Here is a 22,892-nt window from a genome sequence, read left to right as displayed (position 1 = left end):
GTGGGCTGTACCAGATAGTAAAGGCGACGTTTCGGCGTAGCGGGTAAGATGATCGATGGCGACGATGATCCAGTGGTTGCCGGCTGATGTGCCGGGAAGCGTATTCGCCAACTGCAGCCTGTACAGCCACAAGGCTTGAAACCACGGTGAATTGATCACGGTGACTGAAGATTGTCACAACGGCTTACCTAAAAGGGATAATAAATCCTCTTAAACGGCGTTATATGCCACTAAGCATCACGATTTGCGACCTAAAAGGGAAAAAATTGAAAAAAATGAAATTAAAAAAAACAATAAAATTACAGTACAGAGAGCGGAGTCGAACGGCCGACCTTCCATACGCAACACGTGCCTCTAATCCATTGCGCCATAGCGGCGATGTCAAGCCGTCGTTCTGAATGAATATTTATAACCAGCCTTAATGTGGCTGCTACCTGCCGGTGGGCGGCGCTGTCATCGCTGGCTGTACCGGCTGCATTTGGCGAACACGCTGCCGGGAAAAGGGCCGTAGAGGTCGATGCCAACACGCTCGAAGGGCTACGCTAGGCAAGGCAGCGGTTGCAAAGGAGCGGCGGGTCGGTGAGGTGGGTTTTTTCGGCGCTGGCATGCGGGGCACGACTGAATGAACTTGCGCACATAACGGTACATCCCACGCCACGCCAGTAGTACCGATGTCGTAGGCGGGTGAAGATCTTCAACAAGCCGGCATGGGCACACTGGGGATCATCGTGGTAGGAAGAGCAAATGAAGGAGCGCAGATGAGTCAGAATGACAAGCAGCCACTTGCGACCATCCGGAAGGTAGTTTCGGCGGTAAAGGAGCTCGTCTTTGATGGCGAAATGGTCGGACTTACGACGCAGAGCACGGGAAGGAGGTCGAGGCAATTGGCCAGATAAGAAATCCAAGAGGCAAGCGATCCATGGGTCTCTGCATTGCTCGGAAGCCATATCAGCGGAATCAAGAGTCAAAAAATGCAGGGAGGATATAGAAGGCGCTGCCCTAGATGGCAGAGGGGAACATGAGAGGGCATCAGCATTGGCATGTTTAGGGTCGGAATGATAGACCACACGGATGTCGTACTCTTGAAGCCGCAGAGCCCAGCGCACCAGTCGACCAGAGGGATCTTTCAAAGACGACAACCAGCAGAGGGCATGGTGATTGGTGACAACGTCAAAAGGGCGCCCGTACAAGTAAGGGCGGAATTTGGCGATCGGCCACAGTATGGCTAAACACTCCTTCTCGGTGACCGAATAGTTGGCTTCAACTTTTGTGAATGTCCGGCTGGCGTAAGCGACTACGTATTCGTTAAAGCCAGGCTTGCGCTGCGCGAGGACTGCGCCGAGGCCAACGCCGCTGGCATCGGTGTGGGGTTCCGTCAGAGAATAAGGGTCGAAATGATGCAGAATTGGTGGAGTGGTCAGGAGGCGACGGAGTGTCGTAAAGGCTTCATCACAGGCTGGCGACCAGGCTGAAAGGTCGTGGCCGGGAAGGAGCTTGGTCAGACGGTCGATGATAGTGGCGAAGTTGCGGACAAAGCGGCGGAAGTGGAAGCAGAGACCGACGAAGCTGCGGAGGTCTTTTACAGAAGTGGGTTTCGGGAATTCTGCTACAGCTCGCAACTTTGCCGGGTCCGGGAGAACGCCATCCTTAGACACGACATGTCCGAGAATGGTGAGCTGCCGAGCTCCGAAGCGGCACTTTTTTAAATTGAGTTGGAGGCCAGCGTCGGCCAGGCAGCGAAGAACAGTCTCAAGGTGCTGGAGGTGAGACGAAAAATCCAGTGAAAACATAACGTCATCTAGGTAACAAAGGCATATGTGCCATTTAAGTCCGCGAAGTAGGTTGTCCATCATGCGCTCGAATGTGGCGGGGGCATTGCAGAGGCCGAAGGGCATGACATTAAATTCATAGAGCCCGTCGGGTGTGACGAATGCAGTTTTTGGGCGATCGGCCTCTGCCATCGGCACCTGCCAGTAACCAGAGCGCAAGTCCAAGGAAGAGAAGTACTCAGCGCCCTGCAGGCAGTCGACAGCGTCGTCGATACGAGGGAGAGGGTAAACGTCCTTGCGTGTAATCTTCAGACGACGGTAGTCAACGCAGAACCGGATGGAACAGTCTTTTTTCTTAACAAGAACCACCGGCGATGCCCAGGGGCTCTGCGACGACTGTATCATGTGGCGCTTGAGCATGTCGGTCACCTGTTCGTCAATAATGCGGCACTCAGCGACTGACACGCGGTACGGACGTTGGCGCAAAGGGGCATGTGTTCCAGTATCAATACAGTGGGTAACGGTGGTTGCGCGGCCCAGTGAAGTTTGCTGGTAGTCAAACGAAGCTTCAAAACGGTGCAGGACGGCGACTAGTTGGGCCCGTTGGGTAGGCGTCAGGGCGGCGTCGACAGATTGGTGAAAAACATCGATGGGAGACGGATTGGCGATGGGAACAGGTGTAATGGCGCTGACGTGAAGGTCGGCCGAGCTATCGGCGAGGGGGTGATAGAGCACGGCAACACTACCAAGCGATTGGCCACGGAGCAATGTGGTAAGGCAGGAGAACGGGCTGGACACATAAATAGCGCTGGAGCCACGAATAATTGTCAGCACGGCATGAGGCAGCAAAACAGATTTCTGGTCAGCGTATCGTAAAGAGGGCGTATATGTGACAGTTGCGTCGGAGAGAGCAGCACAAGAAAGAGGCGCCAGCACTGAAGAAAAAGGCGGAACGTCGGTGTCCTCTGAGACGATCACACTAGCGGCAGCAGCGTCGGGTACGTCCAAGGGAGCGTCACTGAAGGGCGATAGCTCAAGCTGAGCACGGGCGCAGTCAATAACAGCGTGATGTGTGGAAAGGAAGTGCCAACCAAGGATGACGTCGTGAGATGAGCTGGCGAGGACGATGAACTCTATTGTGTAGGGGACGTTCTCGATAAGCAGGCGGGCGGTGCAGGCGGCTAATGGTCAAATGTCCTGAGCGCTGGCGGTGCGGAGAGAAACGACAGGAAGAGGCATCGTCACTTTTTTGAGTCTGCGACAGAGGGTGTGACTGAGAACAGAAACGGCTGCGCCAGTGTCAACAAGTGCTTCGACGGCGACTCCAGCAGTCCTGTAGACCTTACATAAATAGGGTACTGAGGGAGCACGAAATAATAGCAAGTGTAGCCATTAAAAGGAGAAGTGCCAAAATACCAATCACAAGAAGTGCCCGGTAAGGAAACAATCATACTACCAATCACAAGATGTGCAAGGTAAGGAGACAATAATGCTGGCAACTGTTTAGGGCATTGCATTTGGAAGAAATAGGAACAACAGTTACATGGAAACCCTCAGTTACCTTTGGTTCGCTCATAATGTTTTCCAACTAAGCAACTCGAGGGATGAATTACGGCATGATTGCAGGCCTCAAAAGGCAAAGAAAAATGGTTAAAAAGTATTGTTCAAGAACATGACAAAGGAACAAGTTTTATAGTGCCTAAGTAGTGATGTACTACAAATAATGAGTAAGTACAGCAGCCCCTTACCATGAGAAAGGATTTAATGGATAAGAATGGGAATTATCTCAGAAGGGAAGTAACTGATATACTACTCCATTATCCACCTATGTAGCTGAAACTTGGAGGCCAACGAAGATACTTAGAATAAGACTAAGGACAATGCAGAAGCTAATGGAAAGAAGGACAGGTACAATGTTAGCAGCTCTACAGAGAAGCAGGGATTAGAGAATAAATGTGAGTTTATGATATTATCACGGAAATGGGAAGAGGGAATAGAATTGAGAAAGGTGTGATGTGCACACAACAAATAAATGGTGGTCTCTTTAGAGTGGCAGAGGCTTATGTGGAGTGATAAGGTCTGAAGGATGTTGAGATTGGGTGGCTGCATTTGTTGCAAGCAAGCGGCAATTAAAAATCATTGGAACAGACCTTTATCCCACACTGAACTTAAACCAACAGATGATGACAACGATAGTCACGAATATGCATCGCAAGACAAGAAGCTGCGGTTCACTGCATGTGTAAATAACCTTTGGCATGACGCAAAGTTCAGGTAAGAGTGTAAAAACTACGCATACTGCAGTGTCTTTTACTGCATATCAGCATATACATTACGAGACTGTTAAACAGCGTGTGCAAGATTGTCCCTTGCTAAGGGCATGTTTGCCGCTTATTCCATTATGCGATTTTAAGGAGATGCCATTTTCTAGGGACAAGCAAAAAAAAAAAAGTGAAAATAGTAAGCTTCAAACAAAAGACATATACCGAGAACAAGTACATGAGTCCGTAAGCATTTGTCCAAGAGCCTTCTGGACAAAGGTCAAGCTGAGGGATGTCTTGAGGCAGGTCAACTGATGGTATAACATTCAACTGTTGCCCCGCTAACAAACTCAACATTCGATATGTCCACCATTTCTACAGTCTCCTCCACAATGTTCCCCACTAACGAATCTTCCATAATTGTGGCATGCGCATCGTCATCGGTCATCACGGTGGCACTGTCAAGACTCGCGACTGCTTGGTTTTGTTCGCTGGCAGGCATTTCCTGAACGGCAGTGTCCACAATCTGCATCACATTCAGCACCATGTCATCACCAGTCTCTGCCGAAACCACAGGCACAGTGGTGTTTTCAATGTAGACTGGCTTGGCACGTCCCTTGCGTGATGATGTATTCACCATGCCAACCACTTTGTGCACCTGCAAGACAATGTAGTAAACATAGCTTGTTACACAATGTGAAAGTTTATATAACACGGCTTAGAGGTAACTATTTTTCAGTAAAGGAATGAAATAAAAGGAAATCCGGAATAAGATCTTTGCATTACCCCTTATTCCATATCTCTGCTATTAATGACCCCACTGCAGCTTGTGAGCTAAGTAGACCCACTTGCAGCGATGTGGCAATCCTTTAAACAAGGTGTACAAGGCACGGTAAACACATCTTATTTGCAAAGCTGTCATTCACAAGGAGTGAAGCATATGAAATGCGAAAGAGAATTCCGACATCCTGAAAATGATTTTCAGTTCACAAGAATTCAGTTTCATGCAACAAATGCAAAAGTCAAGCCCCATTTTGTATACCTGCACAATTTCAGACATGCAGAACAGTGAACCTGTGATGCAGGGTAAGTGAAACTAGTTTGGATTTCAATGAGATAAAGAGCTGCAGCTGATCCCATCGTGTAGGTGTCAGCTGACAGGGATTCCTGGAGGCAAGTAGTCGTAGCAAAGTAAACTTTAGCAACACAAACAAATCCAAAACCTTTTATGATCCTTAAGCTGACATATATATTCAAGGTAATGTTGTCGACAACTAAGTAGAACCCCGCTGTTACGTTCCTCACTGCTGCGTTTTCCCGGCTGTTACGTCGTTTTCTTCGGGTCCCGGCATAGCTTCCATAGGATCCAATGTATTGGGAACCCCGCTGTTACGTGGTAGCCGAGGAAACGATCCCGCATGATACGTCGCAACCGGGCTCCCCGAACCCGCCGGGGCAATGCGCGCCAACCGGCATTTTGATTTTTGACGAGTCTTGGCCAGGCTTGGCTACGGAACTGGCTGCAGGAAGCCGCACGCGAGTTGGAGAGGCCGCCACTAGATGGCTATCTGCCTCGCGAACACCGAATGCCGCGATCTTTATCGTGGGAGGTGGTGACGAGGAGGCGCGCGGCTGCGGTCGCTTATCTGTTTTTCTCAGCCAGCGTCCGCTTCGGCGCAGTTGTTGCGACGCGCGTCTTTTCTTTTCTTTTCCTCATCTTTCACCTCTCCTCTATCTGCAAGTGACAGCGGTGGTGGCTCGGCTGGAGCCAGTAGGCAGGCCCGTGCAATTTCCTTTTCATCCTTCTCTCAGTCGCAACAACATCTTTATCGTGCTTTGATGGCGTGATAGCGTTGAGTAAGCGGAAGGCGCTTCCCCTTGAGGAAAAGCTGGACGTACTAAACGCAGTTGACAGGCAGTCAGGGCGGCCTACGCGGAGCAGCGCGGCGAGCAGCCTACGAACATTTTAGTGCTTGACGCTGTGCACAACGACGCATCAGCGTGGACTGCAGTGAGCGCGTGAACTGCACAGCACTTCTGCGTGCGGTGTGGCCGCACCGCAAAGCGACGCTGACAGCAATGTGGCCTTTGCTATTGAGAAACGCGTTGTTCTTTCCAGCGAGCGAAAGAAACTGCAATCCACTGTTCTCGATATTTTAAAGTCCAATTTGCAGAAATAAATTGTTTCAAGTCAAAGCTACACTGTTTTCATTAATTTTCGGTGCTTTCCTCACTGTTGCGTTTTCCCGGCTGTTACGTTTTTTTTTCCCGGTCCGGTGAAAAACGTATGAACGGGGTTCTACTGTATATGATAAAAACACTGAACTGAGATGCAACAACAGGTAGAGCTTGAACACACGTATTTATCACATAAAAATGTTGACAAACCACCAGAACAAGCAGTTGCAACTTCGCTGCATACTGCAGCAACTGGCTAAGGTCAGTAAAGCTGTCAGCCTGTCTCATCAATGACTACAGAAGAACATCGTTGATAGGTTCCTGGTTCATATGTTCAAAATTACAGGCAATAAAAGGCTAAATAGTGTCTATGCCTGTGGTAATGAGGAGTAGCATTCCTTCTTAGTCCACCATGTGCTTTTGTGATTGTTGTATTTGCTTTGAATTATGCTGCCATGCTTGAATGGGTGAAGTCTGTGTCTTTGTTTTGGCAGGGTTACAACCAGTGCCTTATGTTGAGAGAAATGTGTTTGCACAGACTTGAGCATCGTGATTCGTCCATGGTTAGATCCACTGCATGTCTCTGGCTCTTGCCTCCCGCATACATGCGGTGTTCAGAGCACGATGCTCTAGTTCGGCTTCATCCACGACCCTCCCGTAACACAACTGATATGCCACATCACCACTGGCGGCTTTATAACAGCTGTGGCTGCTAAAGTTCAGGCGTGCAGAATGCCATGCCAAGTAGTGATTGCGGAATGTCACTTTGAGTGGCATATCAAGACGTTTAGCACTGTCTTTTGGCAACCAGGCATGCTACCTGACAACGAAAAAGTTAGCGCAAGGCGCACGACGCCAGCTATGTGCACATGGTGGTCACCTGATCACAGACGCTTTTTGGCAATGAACAGTAGATCGCGTTTGCCGGGAATCTTTGCTTTAATGGCTAGCACTGTAAAACATCCCAAAAAATTGCACCATTTTTTCATCCGGTTAATACATTTCCGAACAACACAATTTCCTGGCTACTACATTCAAAATTTTGACAAATTCTGGTCGTATAATTTATTTAGCAAACAACTGCACTTGTGCAAACATACAAGTACTAGGCCAAATCAGTGGGCATGCGACACGAACAACTGGACAGCTGTGTTATGCACCAGTGCACAGGCTGCAAATTTGGGCAAGCAGGTTTTAAATGAGCAGTAAAGCAGCCCTTCCATGATATAAAACTTTCTGCAGAAGATGCAAGCACAAGCACTAGCAATCAGCTTGACTTCCACAAACTTGCTGCAGTGGTTGGGTTCAACTGTGGCTTGAACAGAAATGAGACTATGCACAGACAGCAAAGCTAACGTAACTTTTTTTAACATGCTCCAACCAAGGTTTGGAATTGGTACTGCTAACTGATTCAGTGCATACAACTGCCAGGTGTCTTTTCATCACTGTAATTCATCGTCGTCATCATCCGCCTGACTATGCCCACTGCAGGACAAAACCTCTCCAATATCTCTCTCATTTGCCCTGCTCTCTGCCAGCTGCAGCCGCCTTATCCCCATCACTGTAACCGGCTAATGTTATTTGACTGTTGTTTAACAAAATTTAATTTTTGAGACTTACGTTATTCGACTGTTGTTGAGCAAAATTTCATTTCAGAGACCACTTTAAATCCAATAAATGAAAATTCTGCGATGAGCAGAAAAACAACTGTCAGCCCATTATCACAGAACTAAATGAAAGCATTTGAAATGATCTCAAAGGCTACCTCAGAGCCACCTAATGTTTTGCAAAAAATATAATTTCTATATTTGTTTAGGAACAACCGTGGCTGATTTTGTTCATACCTCGACCATCTAGTACTATGCACAGTAAGTTTACAGTTCGCAGGCAGACAAAATGCCATTCAGAACACCTTTATAGCACAACACTGCCAGCCTTAGTGACACAGATTTTGAATTCTCTTGCTGCACTAACATCAGTTTTGATCAATTTTGTTTCACAACCAGCAACCATAAAATGCTTACAATGCAGGGCAACGAGAACAAAAGGTATACTCTGAGGTCATGACCAACCTGCATGAGATGCTTGGCAAGCTTTCTCCGCACGACGAAGCCCCGAGAACAGATGGGACAGGAGACGGCATAGTTCTTGGTGTGCATGTTGACGGTGTGGTACTTGAGGTTGGTAGGATTGCGGAAGGTCAGGCCGCAGTGCTGGCACAGGTAAGGGCGCTCATTTGTGTGCAGGCGCAGATGCATGGCCAGCACATTGCTCCGCCCGAACACCTGCAAACGTGTGCGCCGCAGTGTTGAAAAATCGGGATGGGTCTGGAGCTCATGGAATAAAAAACAGACATCGAAAGAGTTCCTTGTATTGTTTGGACAATAAGAAACAGAATGAAAGAAACAGACTGGCAAGAGAGGACGTCAGGGAAACTGAAAAGTTGCCAATTCATTAAAAAATGAATTTAGACATCCATAAAGTAACAAGAACACATAGTGTGTTTCCTATCTGTACATCTAGCAGCTACACTGCAACTTTAATTGATACTGTAATGAAGAAGTCTGCATTGAATACAATTACCTGCATTCTTTATTAAGCACTGAAATTTCAGTGAATGGGCAGTTTCGTATTTTGTCTCTGTTGAAATGTGCTTGCTTGAATCGCAGCATCTTGTGCAAAATCTGGTTCCCATTTCAATGTCCGCGATTTTAACCGTACGAACCGGGAATGTATCATTTATCGTAATGCCTGTAATGTAAGGTACCTGAGGTGCCAGGTGTGAAAATTCTGTCCACATGAGTCCGGACCTAATAAATTTATTCATTTAATTCTGCTGGTCACAGAGCTTACACAAAACTGTTTCAGCTGTGCCGTTTGCTAGTTGAACACAAATCCGTGTACTGTGCGATGTCAGTGCACGTTAAGGGGGGACACTGGTCTTGAAAAAAAAATTTTTATTAATGAAGTCACAGTTACGAAATCTTCAGGGAATATGTATTTTTGTGTGCTGATTCTAAATATGTCATTTAATTTCATGTAAAACAATTCCTTGAGCACTTATGCAATTTTTATGCTAGTATATTGCAGAGAGTTTTGAAGAAAATTTGCTGTAGGAAACTCGCTGAAATGTATGCCATTGGGTTCTCTTGACACCAAGGAATACAATAAGGGTGAAATTGTCTTCCTGCCTATCATAAAACTTAAGTTATAGAGTTTTGAAGTTGTCACTTCAGAAATGAGAAGGAAGGTGTGTATTCCTGCTTCTGAAGTGGCAGCTTCGGTACCCTATTACTCAAGTTCTATGAGAGCCAGGATGATAATTTTACCCTTATTGCATTCCTTGGTGTCAAGAGAAACCAATGGCATACATTTCAGAGAGTTTCCCGCAGCAAATTTTCCTCAAAACTCTCCGCAAAATACTTGCATAAAAAGTGCACAAGTGCTCAAGGAATTGTTTTACATGAAATTAAATGCCATATCTAGAATCAGCAAAGAAAAATACATGTGCCCTGAAAATTTAATAACTATGACTAAATTAATAAAATTTTCTTTTCAAGACCAGTGTCCCCCCTTAAAGAACCCCAAGTGGTCGAAATTTCCGGAGCCCTTCACTACGGCGTCCCTCATAGCCTCAGTCGCTTTGGGACGTTAAACCCAAATAAACCAATAAACCAACCAACAAATCCGCCAACATTGCTTCTGGCCATAATGGCTGGCAATGTGTATAATTATTTGACAGGCATGAGTACAGTGCCCTCTGTCTTACTGCAGACATAATTTGAACGCTGATGATGAGAAGGAGGACGAGGATGAGCACAGTGCCTAACATTAACTGCGTGAGAGTATTCCCTTAATTTCACAGCAGGCAAGCAGCCCATACAAGCTCACTCTTCCATTTTTCTTCATTTATGCCTACCGTATTTTCTGGTGTATAAGACGCGGCTTTTTTTCAAAAATCTTGCTGGTGCGTCCTCTACAAGGGTGCGTCTTATATGCGAATTTTTCGGCTTTTTTTTGTGAGTTCAGAAATTACTCTGGTTCACGTTGAAGCCTTTTTCACTGGAAAAATATCGCTACCAATAACGCGGTTGTAACACGACTATAATACGGGGACCGCCATGCGCAACTTTTTTAGGTGAACTTTATCATGAAACGGCGGGGATGATGACTTCCGGGATCATAAACACACGGCCGTTTCGGAGGTCCCAAGCAAAAGTAATATGAAATGCCAAAAAGATGGCGACAATCGCGCTTTTCGCCATTGTCAAGACAAGCCGGCATTTTTTTTTAGTCTCCCTTTGCAACTTTGTTTGCTCTGTGTAAGTAGTACGTGCATTGTGCGAAGAGAATGTTTCAGCTGCATTGCCTCCAGAAAGGGGGCAAACTTTTTGATAGCGCATCCGAAGATGAAGACTTCAAAGGTTTTAAGTGAAAATAAAATGTTATGGACATAAGGAGAGTTCTTTCACGTTTTTTTTGCTAAAACGTGGGCGGGTATGGCATGAGTGTTGCCATATCGATCACTTAGCGTTGCTTAAAGGCCTACTTGACCGAAACTTTACTTCGGCTAATTTTGCGCTCGATATAGTGTGCATGTTATTAACAATATTTATATTTAATATTAGGGCTGTGAAGCGTCTAGAATTTTAGTTAGAAGCGTTCAAAAACCTCTGTAGCAGACGACGTAGGCCCCTAGCGGTGTGCTGAACAACTAACAAACCTGACCGGAAATGACGCACATTTGAGACACCGGCATCGCCTGCTCGCCAGTTTCAGGCGTTCTGAAGTGAGTGCGCGCCCCTTTAAGCTCTTCTTCTGGCGCGTTTCTGGCTGTTTTTACCGCAAAGCTCGATGGTATCCGAGAAAAATAAACTGCTGGCATCATGTAGACGAAGTGCGTGGCCGCGGAAGGGAATACGAGGAATGCGGAAAGCACCATGTATACCTCTCGGCCACTGCCCTTCACCCCCGATCTCGAAAGCTGGTGTCAGCTGTCTGGAGCTCAGGTTTTAACGTGAATTCCCCTCTCGTCTACAAAAAAGATAATGGTGGGTGACTGACGCTTCTGCCTCGCGCTAACCCCTTTTGTGGGTTGGGCTTTGTCAATAGACCTGTCCCGTTCTACATCATGCATCAGAGCACCTACGTCTTTCTGGCCCGATCGGCAAAGCATGCCACGAACCGAAGGCTTCGAGGCGTCTCTAATCGGGAGAATAAAGAGGAAGGGGGAACCGCTTGTCACAAGCTAGCTAAGCCGGTCCAAAAGTTAAAGTGGACGGCTTTGCTCATCGAGCAACGGCCTTTTGACGGCAGGTTATTTACACCAGGCAGAAGTCTAGGAGAGGTCTGCTTCGTCCGAAAAGGAATCAATATAAGCACACCCGTTTATTGCAGGTACAGCTCTGGCCAATGCGCAATAATGCCGTCGTGAGCCGAGTGTATCTGCTGCCTCGAAGATTAGCAGGCCGGGCTGAGAATCCTGGAACGCCACACAAGCGTTACTGAAAACGTCGACTTTCTTACTGCCTCACGCCATTCACACTTGAGGTCGATTACAGGAAGCTTCAGCGTTACCATTCGAGACGAGTCTCCAAGACCCCAGAGAACTGCACGCATGTTGAATGATAATCTTTTCAAAGAATTTTGATTTTATTCAGTAGGGTAAGGGTGCAGGCTAGTTGGTGATCCATAACATATAAATACCATAACATATAAATATCAAATTTATACGTGGTTAGAGACACCTACGGTAATTTGCGCGGTGGGCGTATACGGTCGACTCGGGTTCGGCAACCACGTCGTTCTGCCCAGCTGTGTGGTTTGAAAAGATTAGAAAAACCTTTCCGTCCCTGCAGTACACGGGCTTTAAGTGGTTCTAGGTAAATACTGTAATGAACGCAACGCATAAGTTTTTGTTCATTTGAATCGACATGTATTTCGCAACGCGCAGTGGCTTGCCCGACCGAGGCGCGCAAAGATGAACCAGCCCACCATCGGCACCGCACTGATGCCACGGTCCTCGAAGAGAAAAATATATATTTATTTTGCAATACAAATTTTGCTTCTGGCATATTCTTTCGCTTAACGCAGCACTTAATTCTCTTCAGCTCTCTTTTTACACATCCATCTGTTTTTATTGATTTAACTGGCGTTCACAGCACCTGTTTCAAATTTTTGTGCACAGGCAGGAATACCTTTCGACAGGGGAGAAAAATGAGAAGGAAAAGGAGAAGGCAGGTCATTTTTTTTTATCAAGACAACAACCGTATTGCACGCACAGCAGAGCGCACATGTGCTGTTGGCACGCGCGTGCCCGCTCAAAAAAGCCGACTTTATAATACAAGCACTTCTACTTGGCCTCCATTTGAATACGCTTCCTTCCTCCGCTATGTCCGAACTTTGCGCAAGCTGTAATCGAATACTGCCAGGCAAACAGCGCTCACAAGCATTGCGGCGCGATCATCTTCACTGAGGTTGAGCGAGGAGTTTTCAAGTATACTACAGCAAATAAAACACGTTTAAAACTTTTTCTAGGGTCTTTCATACGTTTTAAGATGTGTGTTTTCACATATAACCAGTATTTATCGCACAAAGTGCTGCACGCGCTACCGGTACCAGCGCTTTGCTTGGGCCGTAACGAGCAGACGCTCCGAACCTGTCCGGACTCCTGTCTCAAACATGCGTCACTTCCGGCGGGCGGCAATGGCGCCCGTTTTTCCAGTTTCGGTATTAAAAACTCCGATTTTTGCGTGCCTTTTTCACCGTAACTGCTTGAAACTGGAGCGTAATGTTTTGTGGGTAGCATAATACGGGGGTGTACTATGAAAAAACAACCTTTTTACGGTTTGAAAAATTTCGGTCAAGTAGGCCTTTAAGAACTCACAGGTACGGTGCATTTCACGATGGTCACACAAGCATGTTTAATTAAGCCTCACTAGCCTAACTGGGTAAATTGGGGTGCGTCTTATACACGGATGCGTCTTATATGCCAACTTTTTCAAAAACAGCCTGCATATATGGCAGGTGCGTCTTATACACCGGAAAATACGGTACTTTTAAAGGAACATGTTCCTAATTGGATGGTAAATGCTGCTAAATGCCGCCATCGTTTCTTTCGTTCTCAGTTCTGTTATTGATCACCAGTCAGCCCAGCAGTCACTTGCCCTCGTCTACTACTGCCTAAATGTGCCAGCACATTTAGGCAATAGTAGCAGAGTGGTCATCACAGCTGATGGCTGAAAAGTGAGCTGTAAAATTAAGCAACCTGTTGTGTCCCCAATGACTGCAACAATTTCCGGCTTGTGCACTGACTGTCTCATTCTCCATGCAATGCACTAAGCCAGAGCCGTTCTCCCAAGGTACTGGTGATAGAGAAATGCGCAGAATATAACCAACCCCTATATATTGCCTTCATTGATTACGAGAAAGCATTTGACTCGGTGGAAACCTCAGCTGTCATGCAGGCATTGCGGAATCAGGGTGTGGAAGAGTGTTATGTGAAAATATTGGAAGATATTTATAACGATTGCACAGCTACTATAGTTCTCCATAAATTCAGCAATAAAATTCCAATACGGAAGGGTGCAAGGCAGGGAGACACGATCTCGCCAAAGCTCTTCACTGCCTGCTTACAGGAGGTATTCTGGGGACTGGATTGGGAACAGTTGGGGATAAGAGTTAATGAAGAATACCTGAGTAATTTGCGATTCGCTGATGACATTGCTTTGCTAAGCCACTCAGGACAAGAACTGCAAAGCATGATCAATCAGTTAGACAGGCAGAGCAGAACGGTGGGGCTAAGAATTAACATGCAGAAAACCAAAGTAATGTTCAACAGCCTAGCAAGGGAACAGCAGTTCGCAATTGGTAGCGACGTGCTGGAAGTAGTAAGAGAATATGTCTACTTAGGGCAGGTAGTGACCGCAGATCCGGATCATGAGAGGGAAATAACTAGAAGAATAAGAATGGGGTGGAGCACATATGGCAGGTTCTCTCAGATCACGAATGGTAGCTTACCAATATCCCTGAAGAGAAAAGTATACAACAGGTGTATCTTACCGGTACTCACCTATGGGGCAGAAATGTGGAGGCTAACAAAGAGGGTTCAGCTTAAGTTAAGGACAACGCAGCTAGCTATGGAAAGTAAAATGATAGGTGTAACGTTAAGAGATCGGAAGCGGGCGGAGTGGATGAGAGAACAAACGCGGGTTAATGATATCCTAGTTGAAATCAAGGCATGTAATGCGAAGCAAGATAACCGCTGGTCCTTAAGGGTAACGGAGTGGATTCCAAGAGAAGGCAAACGTAGCAGGGGGTGGCAGAAGATTAGGTGGGCGGATGAGATTAAGAAATTTGAGGGAATACGGTGGCCGCGGCTGGTGAAGGACAGGGTTAATTGAAGAGACATGGGAGAGGCCTTTGCCCTGCAGTGGGCGTACCTAGTCAGGCTGATGATGATGACTGGTGAAGAGAATGAATGCTGCATGCCACGGCTTCTCACCTTCCCACAGTAGTCACACTCAAAAAGGCGTCCTTCAGTGCGTCCAGTGTGCTTCTCCAGCTTGTGCACTGACAGGCCGCTTTGGTAACGGAATGCGGAGCCACATATGTCACACACGTGAGACTTGAGCAGCACTCGTGGGTGGTACCTGTACACAGGATGAAAGTCCAGTTAGTAAACTGCATGTGGTTAGATTTCATACTGGCCAGCCAAAACCCTGTGCTTCTTGAGACTTCCGCAATTACACATAGATGACCATGCCTGGGAAGAAGCAAAGTGTGCAGCAGTGCTAAAACTAGCACACCATTAAGGGCCACAGATCAGGTCTGGACATTTTAAACACACAAGCTCAGTGCTTACATGAGGCACTGAAGATAACCTCTGCTCCCATCCAGGGAGCGTGAAAAGCATCTGGCATCTGAGCTATTGTTCGAGCCTTGAAGATGATGTTATCTTCGTGAAAGGCATTGCACTGGTCCGCTGTTCTGACGAATGAAGGGCGGGTGCAGCCGATACGTCATGTCATCTGCTCACTGTGCGTGCACTTTTCCACCATGCCTTTCGTTTTCACACAAACATACAAGCCCCCCCCCCAAAAAAAAACACAAGAATTTTAAGTTCGTTTCATGCTCCCCATGCTTGTCCCATGTAAGCTTCAGCGTGTTCTGTGGGCTGTGCCGCATTGTACAGCCTTCCCACTCCACACACACGCTGCTTCTAGCTCTTCCATCTGGTCTACACTGTCCTGGTTTTTCTCAGCTCTGTTGAAAGCCCGAACATAGAAAGAGAGCAAAGACAACTGCACAGAAGAAATGCACAAACACACACAGAGACGTACACATGTGCACAGGCTTGCTTTCCAAGAAATACCGAACAGTTTCCGGGTCCGCGCTTCGCCATGCGTTTCAAATAAAAAGGACTCCCGCCTCTCTAGTTGTAAAACGGTGGGGAGGCATCATGCAAATAAGCATACAGGAATAAAAAGAGCACTTGCTAACTAATGTCGATACTGACAGAAACAGAGAGATATATAACAGGATGCGCTCGCTAACAAGTTGAGGAGGTCAAGATGATCATGTCTTCAATTGTTCTCGTTCAATGTGCGGAGAAAATGTCTCAACACCCATCCAGGAAGGGCAAGAAATGGGCGAGGAATGATATGGAGCCCTGTGCGAACAGTGCCCAATTGGAGGAGTGTCAGCACACTGGCAGAATGACATGCACCTTTCCTGACACCATCGCCAGCCCAGTTGTGTTCATATGATATGCAAAGGCCTCCTCCTCTGATCTCCAACTTAGCCATGTACAGGGCCAGCTGTGGCCACTGCATCATTGCAAATTTCCCATCAGCTCCCCATCTGAGTCTCTGCTGCCTTCGGCTATGTCCCCTTAAGATCCACTCAAGTTACTCTGACAGACAATTAGTAATCTGTTCTCCATCTTAACCCTTTAAAAGGTGCAAGGTAAATGCATGTCTCACTAGCATACAAATTGTGAAATTACGCTAAGGATGACTCTAGGAATTCAATGACATCACTTTCATATCACCCCTCGTTTCGCAAAAAAAAGACATACACATTTGTACCAATGACTTTGTACAATGACTCTGAAAAAGATGTCAAATGTGTTACGTATCCATACCACAGTCTATTCGACGTATTAAGAGAACTTGAATTAGAATTGAAAAATGCTTTAAGAAGTATTATGAAACAGTTGACTGATTTTCTTTTCTGCTAAAATAGGCTGCGTATACCTGTACACCTGCGCTCGTAAAAGTGCAGAACACCAAGAAGGCCTATTAGAGAAAGATAAAAACATACTGAATGGTTTGTCTGATAGGTCAGTAGTATTCAACACATAAAAATACCGTACCTAGGTGTACTGGTGTCTGTTCACTGGCACTTGAAGCAAGAGGGACAATATGCGTCCTGTGTCCTACAAAGGCTAAGCGACGTGTGTCCATGTCCATTTCCCTCACTGACTTTGGCTAGGATATATAATAAATTCGCACTTGCTCTCTAGCCCACACTGTTCCCTTCCTGTCCCATCACACTGCTCCGATGATCGTCGCCCTCTCCCAATGAGTGTCCTTCAAAATGAAGAATGTGTAGCTTTTGACAAAAGTAGACAGCCCAAGGTGTTTGCTTGGGCTTTAAGCTATGTGGCTAATTATGCATCCTCAGAGATTCAAATCTCATGAAGGTGAGGGGAACTCTCGTCCTCATCGTTCCACAAGTTAAAGGGGCCCAGAAACATAATCTTAGTTAACTGTGTTGCCTGTTGATTGCATACAGTGAGTTATAATGGTGCTATTAGCGTCGGTAATACCGCGTATATTCCGTTTTTTAATATTTTAATGTCCTCCCAAAAAACAACTTCATGGCTCTGATGGTGTCGCCACACAGTGGCGGGTTTTAAGCAGCGGATATGACATCACCTGGCGCGAGCTTGATGATCGGACAAACAGTAAATATACAGCAAATTGTGTGAGTAAACAGAGACACATTTTGACACCTGTCTGCGTTTTATATTAGATCAACAAAAACAACTTGTTTGTCTTAGATAAAAGCCCTGCAAAGCAAGTGAAATAAAAATACACCACCAGGGGCGCTCTGGCATGGAAACGACGCTGCCAGTCTCAGCAAGAACGAGTTACAGAGAGCAGGCAACCATGGAGTACAAACTTCCGCGACGTGCTCTGGCTGGCTGTTTTGATTGGTTGCGCCAGGTGCCGTCATTGGGAGAGCGAAATAGGAGTGGGAAGCCCCGCCAAAATCGATTTGAGGGCAGCGTTTTGTTTGCTTGTATATTAAAATTTCTTCACTGGATAACTCCCGTTCCTGTGCATCGATTCCTATAATTGTTTTTAAGTCAGCATCTGTGTGACATAAAGAACCCACCTGAAGTATAGCCGGTATCCCCCCAAGCAGTGTTTCACAGCCCCTTTAAGGATGCCTCAAGAGTTCCACTTATATGGCCTGGCCACTTTGATAAAGGCTGTACCATGGTGCGTAATCCCGCTTCCTTAACACAGATGTGGTGCAAGAAGTGGCAGTGTGCTCACTTGCGAACATGTGTCACCCGCTGGCCAATATTGCAGAAGCGCTGGTGGCAGAGGCGGCACTCGTACGCAAGCTCCGGGGCATGCCTCTTCTTGCTGTGCTCGAGCAGGGCCTCGGCACTCTCAAAGTGGTGGCCACACTCGGTGCACGGATGAGACTGGCCAGTACGGTGCAGCTGCAGATGCGTGTCAAACTCCAGCTGGTCCTGCGTGGGAGAGGAGGGGGACAGGGCGGATGTTTCTGTGCACTTGTTGCCAACTGCATCCGCAATTCGTAGGCATAAACTTATCCACTGCCCAACGTCAAGCATGTTTATCTAATTCCCCATTAGTGGAATGTGTACTCTAATAAAAAAAAGCATATAATTATATCTGAAGCTAGTGCCAATCAAGAACATTTACATTTCATAGAGGCCTTCTAGGAATCCAAGGAATTGGAACCGCATTGTCGAGTGTGGAGCAGTGGAGTGTAGCAGAAACATGGAGGGCTAATGAAAAAGGTTCAACTTAAATTGAGGACAACACCGATAGCTAACGAAAGGAAAATTATAAGTGATGTTAACAGACAGGAAAAGGGCAAAGAAAGTCCGTCGGGGAACAAATGCCAGTTAATGACATCCTAGACGAAATCAAGAAGAAATGGGTTTGGGCACAGCATGCAATGCAAAGGCAAGATGACCAATGGTTATTAAGGGTAACAGATTGGATTCCAAGAGAAGGCAAGCATAGCAGGGGGCAGCAGAAAGTTAGGTGGGCAGATGAGATTAAAAAGTCTGCGGGAATGAGGTGGCTACAGCTGGCACAGGATTGGGTTAACTGGAGAGATATGGGTGAGGCCTGTGTCCTACAGTGGGCATAGTCAGGCTGATGGTAGTGATGACGATAAGTCGAGTGTGATGTGAAAGCACTTGTTTTGTTCACAAGCATACTGAAAGCATGGGTGTGTGACAAGAGTCCTGCCACAGAACTAGCAAGATATAAATACCCTTTTTCTGCAGACAAAATAATGTTCTCAAAAGGAACAGATTCTTTGCAAGACTACACCATCTGCAGCCAACAGATGCCTTTCTGCATCACTGAGTGCCATCAGGCCTCTAAAGCTGCAGCATCACATGGACAAAACAATGGAGAACAAGTATATCTATAACATCCATGTAGGTTATACCCATTCTAATGATACACAGGCAGAGACAAACTGAAGATGGGCAGTGAACGTCTGGCGAGTACCCAGAAACCCTAGAGATGTATTATGGTGACAGGATTAGAACGGCACCTTGAAAGAGAGTGACAAATGCCTTGAACTAATGCACATCTTGCTTTATGCCCGCAAGCTTTCGTAAGCTTTCTAATAATCCTTCAGTGATTCTCTCCCCTCACTGCATGTTTTGAAGTTGCCCCTAAAACACACAAACTTAGTGCTGCTAACTTGCTGTATCTTGCAAGGGCATGGAGAGTTAAGACACCATGGTTCTGATCACAAGTTAGCAGCATCTACCCACCTACACCTTTACACTAAGTGGCAGCACATACCTTCCTCTTTTCTCCACTCTTTCAACCCTTTCCTCAAGGTGCAGCCCAGATTTCTACTAAGTGTGGCGGAGTTACCGTGCCTGTCCTGTCTTCACATACTACTCTGCCTTTCGGAAACAAAGAAACGAGCTGTGGTTTTGCCGCCAATGCCTCCCCCGCCCTACACCCCCCTCCCCGACCAAGACATCTCAACACATTATAGTATACCTCTAGCCACCATTCTCCAGGAGAAGGCATTCAAAGAAGCAATGGGAAAGCGATCAAACTAAAAGCGAAATGTATATTCAAAACTGCTAACACAGATTTGTTGCATCACACTGTATTATCACCTGACAGTTTTCTTGCATTTTTCAGGCCTGCAACCAATTCAGCTAACTTCTGTAACCTATCTAAATTAACACAAACTAAATTTATTTCCATTAAGTGGCAGGAAAATCAGCTATTATGGACAGGAAATGTTTGGGTTGCATGGAAGCTTGTAAGTGGCCCAAAGTTTTGGTGGAAGCAGAAATCAAAGCCTTGTGTGTGGGAAATGATTACTCAGACATTGATTTATATTTTCTGTCAGATAGCAGGAAGTCTTCACACATGATGAACATGTAGGTAATGGAGATTCAACAATGCCAAACATGCCTGTGTTTTCTCAGACACAGCACCACGCTTTAATATCTACCACATTAAGAAAACGTTTTAGGATCCATGCACTGCTCCATTCATCCAAATGGCTTGACAATGTGCAACGTATCCTTCATATCCCGGTCTGCTCGTCATTAACTATTAAGCATAGGCTGTCAAGGCTGTCATGTTTTTGTCAGCTCACCTCATGGTCTTTTATGAAAGAGGCACAAACTTTGCAAAAAGTAGGAGAGGTAACAAGACTGGTGGCCCTGAGGTCTCAATCTGGAGTGAATATTTCAACAAGATTTAATTTCCCCAGGATGACAATGGCTGTCCTTGGTTCGATTTATATTGGTTCTAATTCATGCCGGGAGGAAATTGTGCTGTCCGAAATGCGATAAAGGAGGAAAGGAAAGAGCAAGTTAGTGTCAGACCACAGTTGTTTGTGACCAGTGAAGGAGCACAGTGTCTCATGTTTTCCCCTCCATATGAAGTAAAAAAAAGAAAAGCTTAGGCACTAGAGTCGGGCATCATTCTATCACTGAGCCAATAAAGTTAAGCCCATGTGTCCAAGCCGTTTTACCTCTTGATGTAACTGAAAAAACTGGCTTTTCTTTCATTGCCGGAAGCAAAGCGGGTAACGCTGTAGTCATAGGCGATCTATTTGCCTTCACTACTTTACTCTCTATCCATTTTACAACCTTCTCACTAAAGTGCACATGATGGACGTGCACTTTTTATACAAATATGAAGTCTGATACTGCCCCTACAATGTCACATTTAATAGGCAGGATGTTCAAGCCCAAAAAATGCAAAAATAGTATAAATCTATGCACTTAGGCTATATCACATGGCCTACTATTCACAAGCTATTTGGTTTTACGGTCAAAACATGCTTTACATGTGAGTGCTAAGCCAAGATAGTCTATTCCATAACCCATTACACACAAACAAAAATTAGGGTGGGCGTGTCAAAAAGGAAAGGAAAATAATAGCGCCCGGCCCGCACCGATTACACACAAACAAGAGGTGCAAAGCAGAAAGCCACTCATGTGAAACCAAAATGCCCTACAAAACAAGCCGAGGTACCCTGAAGCACAAAGGTACCCTGCCTGGAATAATCTTGGACACTGCGGACAGTTCTGCTGGCCCTTAGGGTGGATGATGTGCATGTGTCGGCTGAGCTCTTCTTTGGCTGCAAAACGACGTGGGCAATCTGTGCACTCGTAAGGGTAAACACCCGTGTGGGAAGCCCGGTGCCTCTCAAATCGGCCCAAGCTTTCAGTCTCGAAACTGCAATCCGCGCACTTGTGGACACGTCTGCCCTTTGGTGTTGTCACCACGTGAGCCTTGGTCATATGGTCAGCTTTTTCCTTCACGGTAGCAAATTTGTGTGGGCAGAGCTCGCAGCCATGCTCATGGTCGAACAAGTGAATGTTCTTCATGTGGCGGCTCACACTGAAGGTTGTTTGGAAGCACTTGCTGCAAAACAGGCAGCGATACTTGCGCGCTGACTCTCTGTTGTGCCGGTTAAGGTGCTTGATAAGTGCCACATTTGTAGTGATCCCCTCGCCGCAGAGCTCACAGACATGCCGCACAGCCCTTGGGTGACGCTTTATGTGCTCCTTGAGTGTGCGGTTGCTCTTGAAGTCTTTCTTGCACAGGGGACACTGCACGGGCTCCCCAGACCGGGATGCTGGCTCTGGTTTTCGTGGTGCCACCTTCCCTCCTGGTCCATGGCTCTTGACATGCTCTTGGTGCACAGTGAAGTCGAGCGAGAGGTGTCCGCACGGCTCGCATGTGTAGATAACCTTCTCCGTGTGCGCCTCCTGTATGTGCTGGCAGAGGTTACTGGCCTCGGACGTGGTGAAGTCACACAGCTGGCACGCAACTGTCTGCCTCTGTTGCCTGGCGACGGGACACTTTATCTCGTGCACTGCCATCAGGTCGGCGCTGAAAAAGGCGCTCGCGCAGTACGAGCACCGGTAAGGCGCGCGGTCGAGGTGGTCGCTCTGCATGTGTTTGTCCATATCTTGCTCGCTGCGGAATTTGGACGAGCAGTACTTGCATTGCAGCGGGCCCCCGTGGTATATGCGTATGTGAATCCGAAGAAGACCGTCAGCCGGAAACTGCTTACTGCACTCTGTGCACTTGTACATAGCCTTCTTCTTTGAACGAGGTCCTTTGGGTATGTCAATTTTGTCCCGGGTAGCCGCACTCTTCCTTGCGGGCGGAGCCCTCCCGGGAGTACGGGGAGGGACGGGAGCGACTTCGTGGCGCCTGACATGCTGCAGGGCTTCTTCCTCGTTTTTTGTCTGAAAGGTACAGACACCACAGACGTATGTAGTCGGTGGTGGTAACAGAGATCGCGGCTCACTCTTTTCAGGCTCAGTGTCCGCAACAGTTTCCAGCACGACGTCCTCTTGGACGACATCATCAGCGTGGACCGCCTCGTCAGCGACGTCCGCGGAGTCGTCGTCAGAAACATGATGCGTTTCAACAATCACTGGTAGTGTTGGGTGTGACACCGCCGGCTTGCCGTCCCGCGCGACGACTGTCGCAGCAGCACTGGCAGCGCTCTCCCCACACGCAGTTCCCGCATCGCGGGTCGCTGCTTTCAGAAAACACAGCGGATGCCCATCAACCTCGTGAAACGCACGCAACGTGATGTTTTCTTCGAGGTACCGCTGGTCGAGAACACTCGCCCTCTGCCTGACGACGGGAACACACTCACGTTCGTTTACGAAAGCAAACCTGGAAGAAGCGCGCAGTAAATTAAGCTGCACGCTTCCCCCTTTAGGAACGCCATCCGGAAACACAAGGTCCACGCATGTTGGATGCATATCCAAATTTATGTTCACTTGGATTGTCATGTTTAGAACACTCGTTACGTCCGTGTGCAACACGGTACAACAGCACCGCGAACACGCGCCGACACTCGTTGCTCCGTTTCCTCCACCACCTTTTACGCC

General features: G+C 46.9%; 1 protein-coding gene across 1 annotated transcript; it reads right to left on the bottom strand.

Moving 5' to 3' along the window:
• Nucleotides 1–4,231: 4,231 nt before the first annotated feature.
• On the bottom strand, nt 4,232–22,885 carry LOC149342589 (uncharacterized). Its single transcript, XM_089544949.1, has 5 exons — nt 21,033–22,885; nt 17,776–17,978; nt 14,712–14,859; nt 8,281–8,493; nt 4,232–4,688 (listed from the first exon to the last, which is right to left on the bottom strand). The coding sequence occupies exons 1-5, from the start codon at nt 22,791–22,793 to the stop codon at nt 4,338–4,340; spliced, it is 2,676 nt and encodes an 891-aa protein (XP_089401075.1). The 5' UTR covers nt 22,794–22,885; the 3' UTR covers nt 4,232–4,337.
• Nucleotides 22,886–22,892: the final 7 nt, after the last annotated feature.

Source organism: Amblyomma mixtum, chromosome 5 (assembly GCF_055824585.1).
Source record: "Amblyomma mixtum isolate Tamu chromosome 5, ASM5582458v1, whole genome shotgun sequence".
Taxonomy (NCBI): Eukaryota; Metazoa; Arthropoda; class Arachnida; order Ixodida; family Ixodidae; genus Amblyomma; species Amblyomma mixtum.
The sequence above is the reverse complement of the archived record's forward strand: the minus strand, read 5'-3'. Positions and strand labels throughout refer to the sequence as shown.

Excerpts from the sequence above, each read along its gene's own strand:
- LOC149342589 (XM_089544949.1), bottom strand. The coding sequence starts at position 22,793 with ATGACAATCCAAGTGAACATAAATTTGGATATGCATCCAACATGCGTG. Across the intron at positions 17,979-21,032 it reads AGTGTCCAAGATTATTCCAG|GACCAGCTGGAGTTTGACAC; the intron begins GCAGGGTACCTT and ends TCTCCCACGCAG. Across the intron at positions 8,494-14,711 it reads AGTGTGACTACTGTGGGAAG|GTGTTCGGGCGGAGCAATGT; the intron begins GTGAGAAGCCGT and ends ACACGTTTGCAG.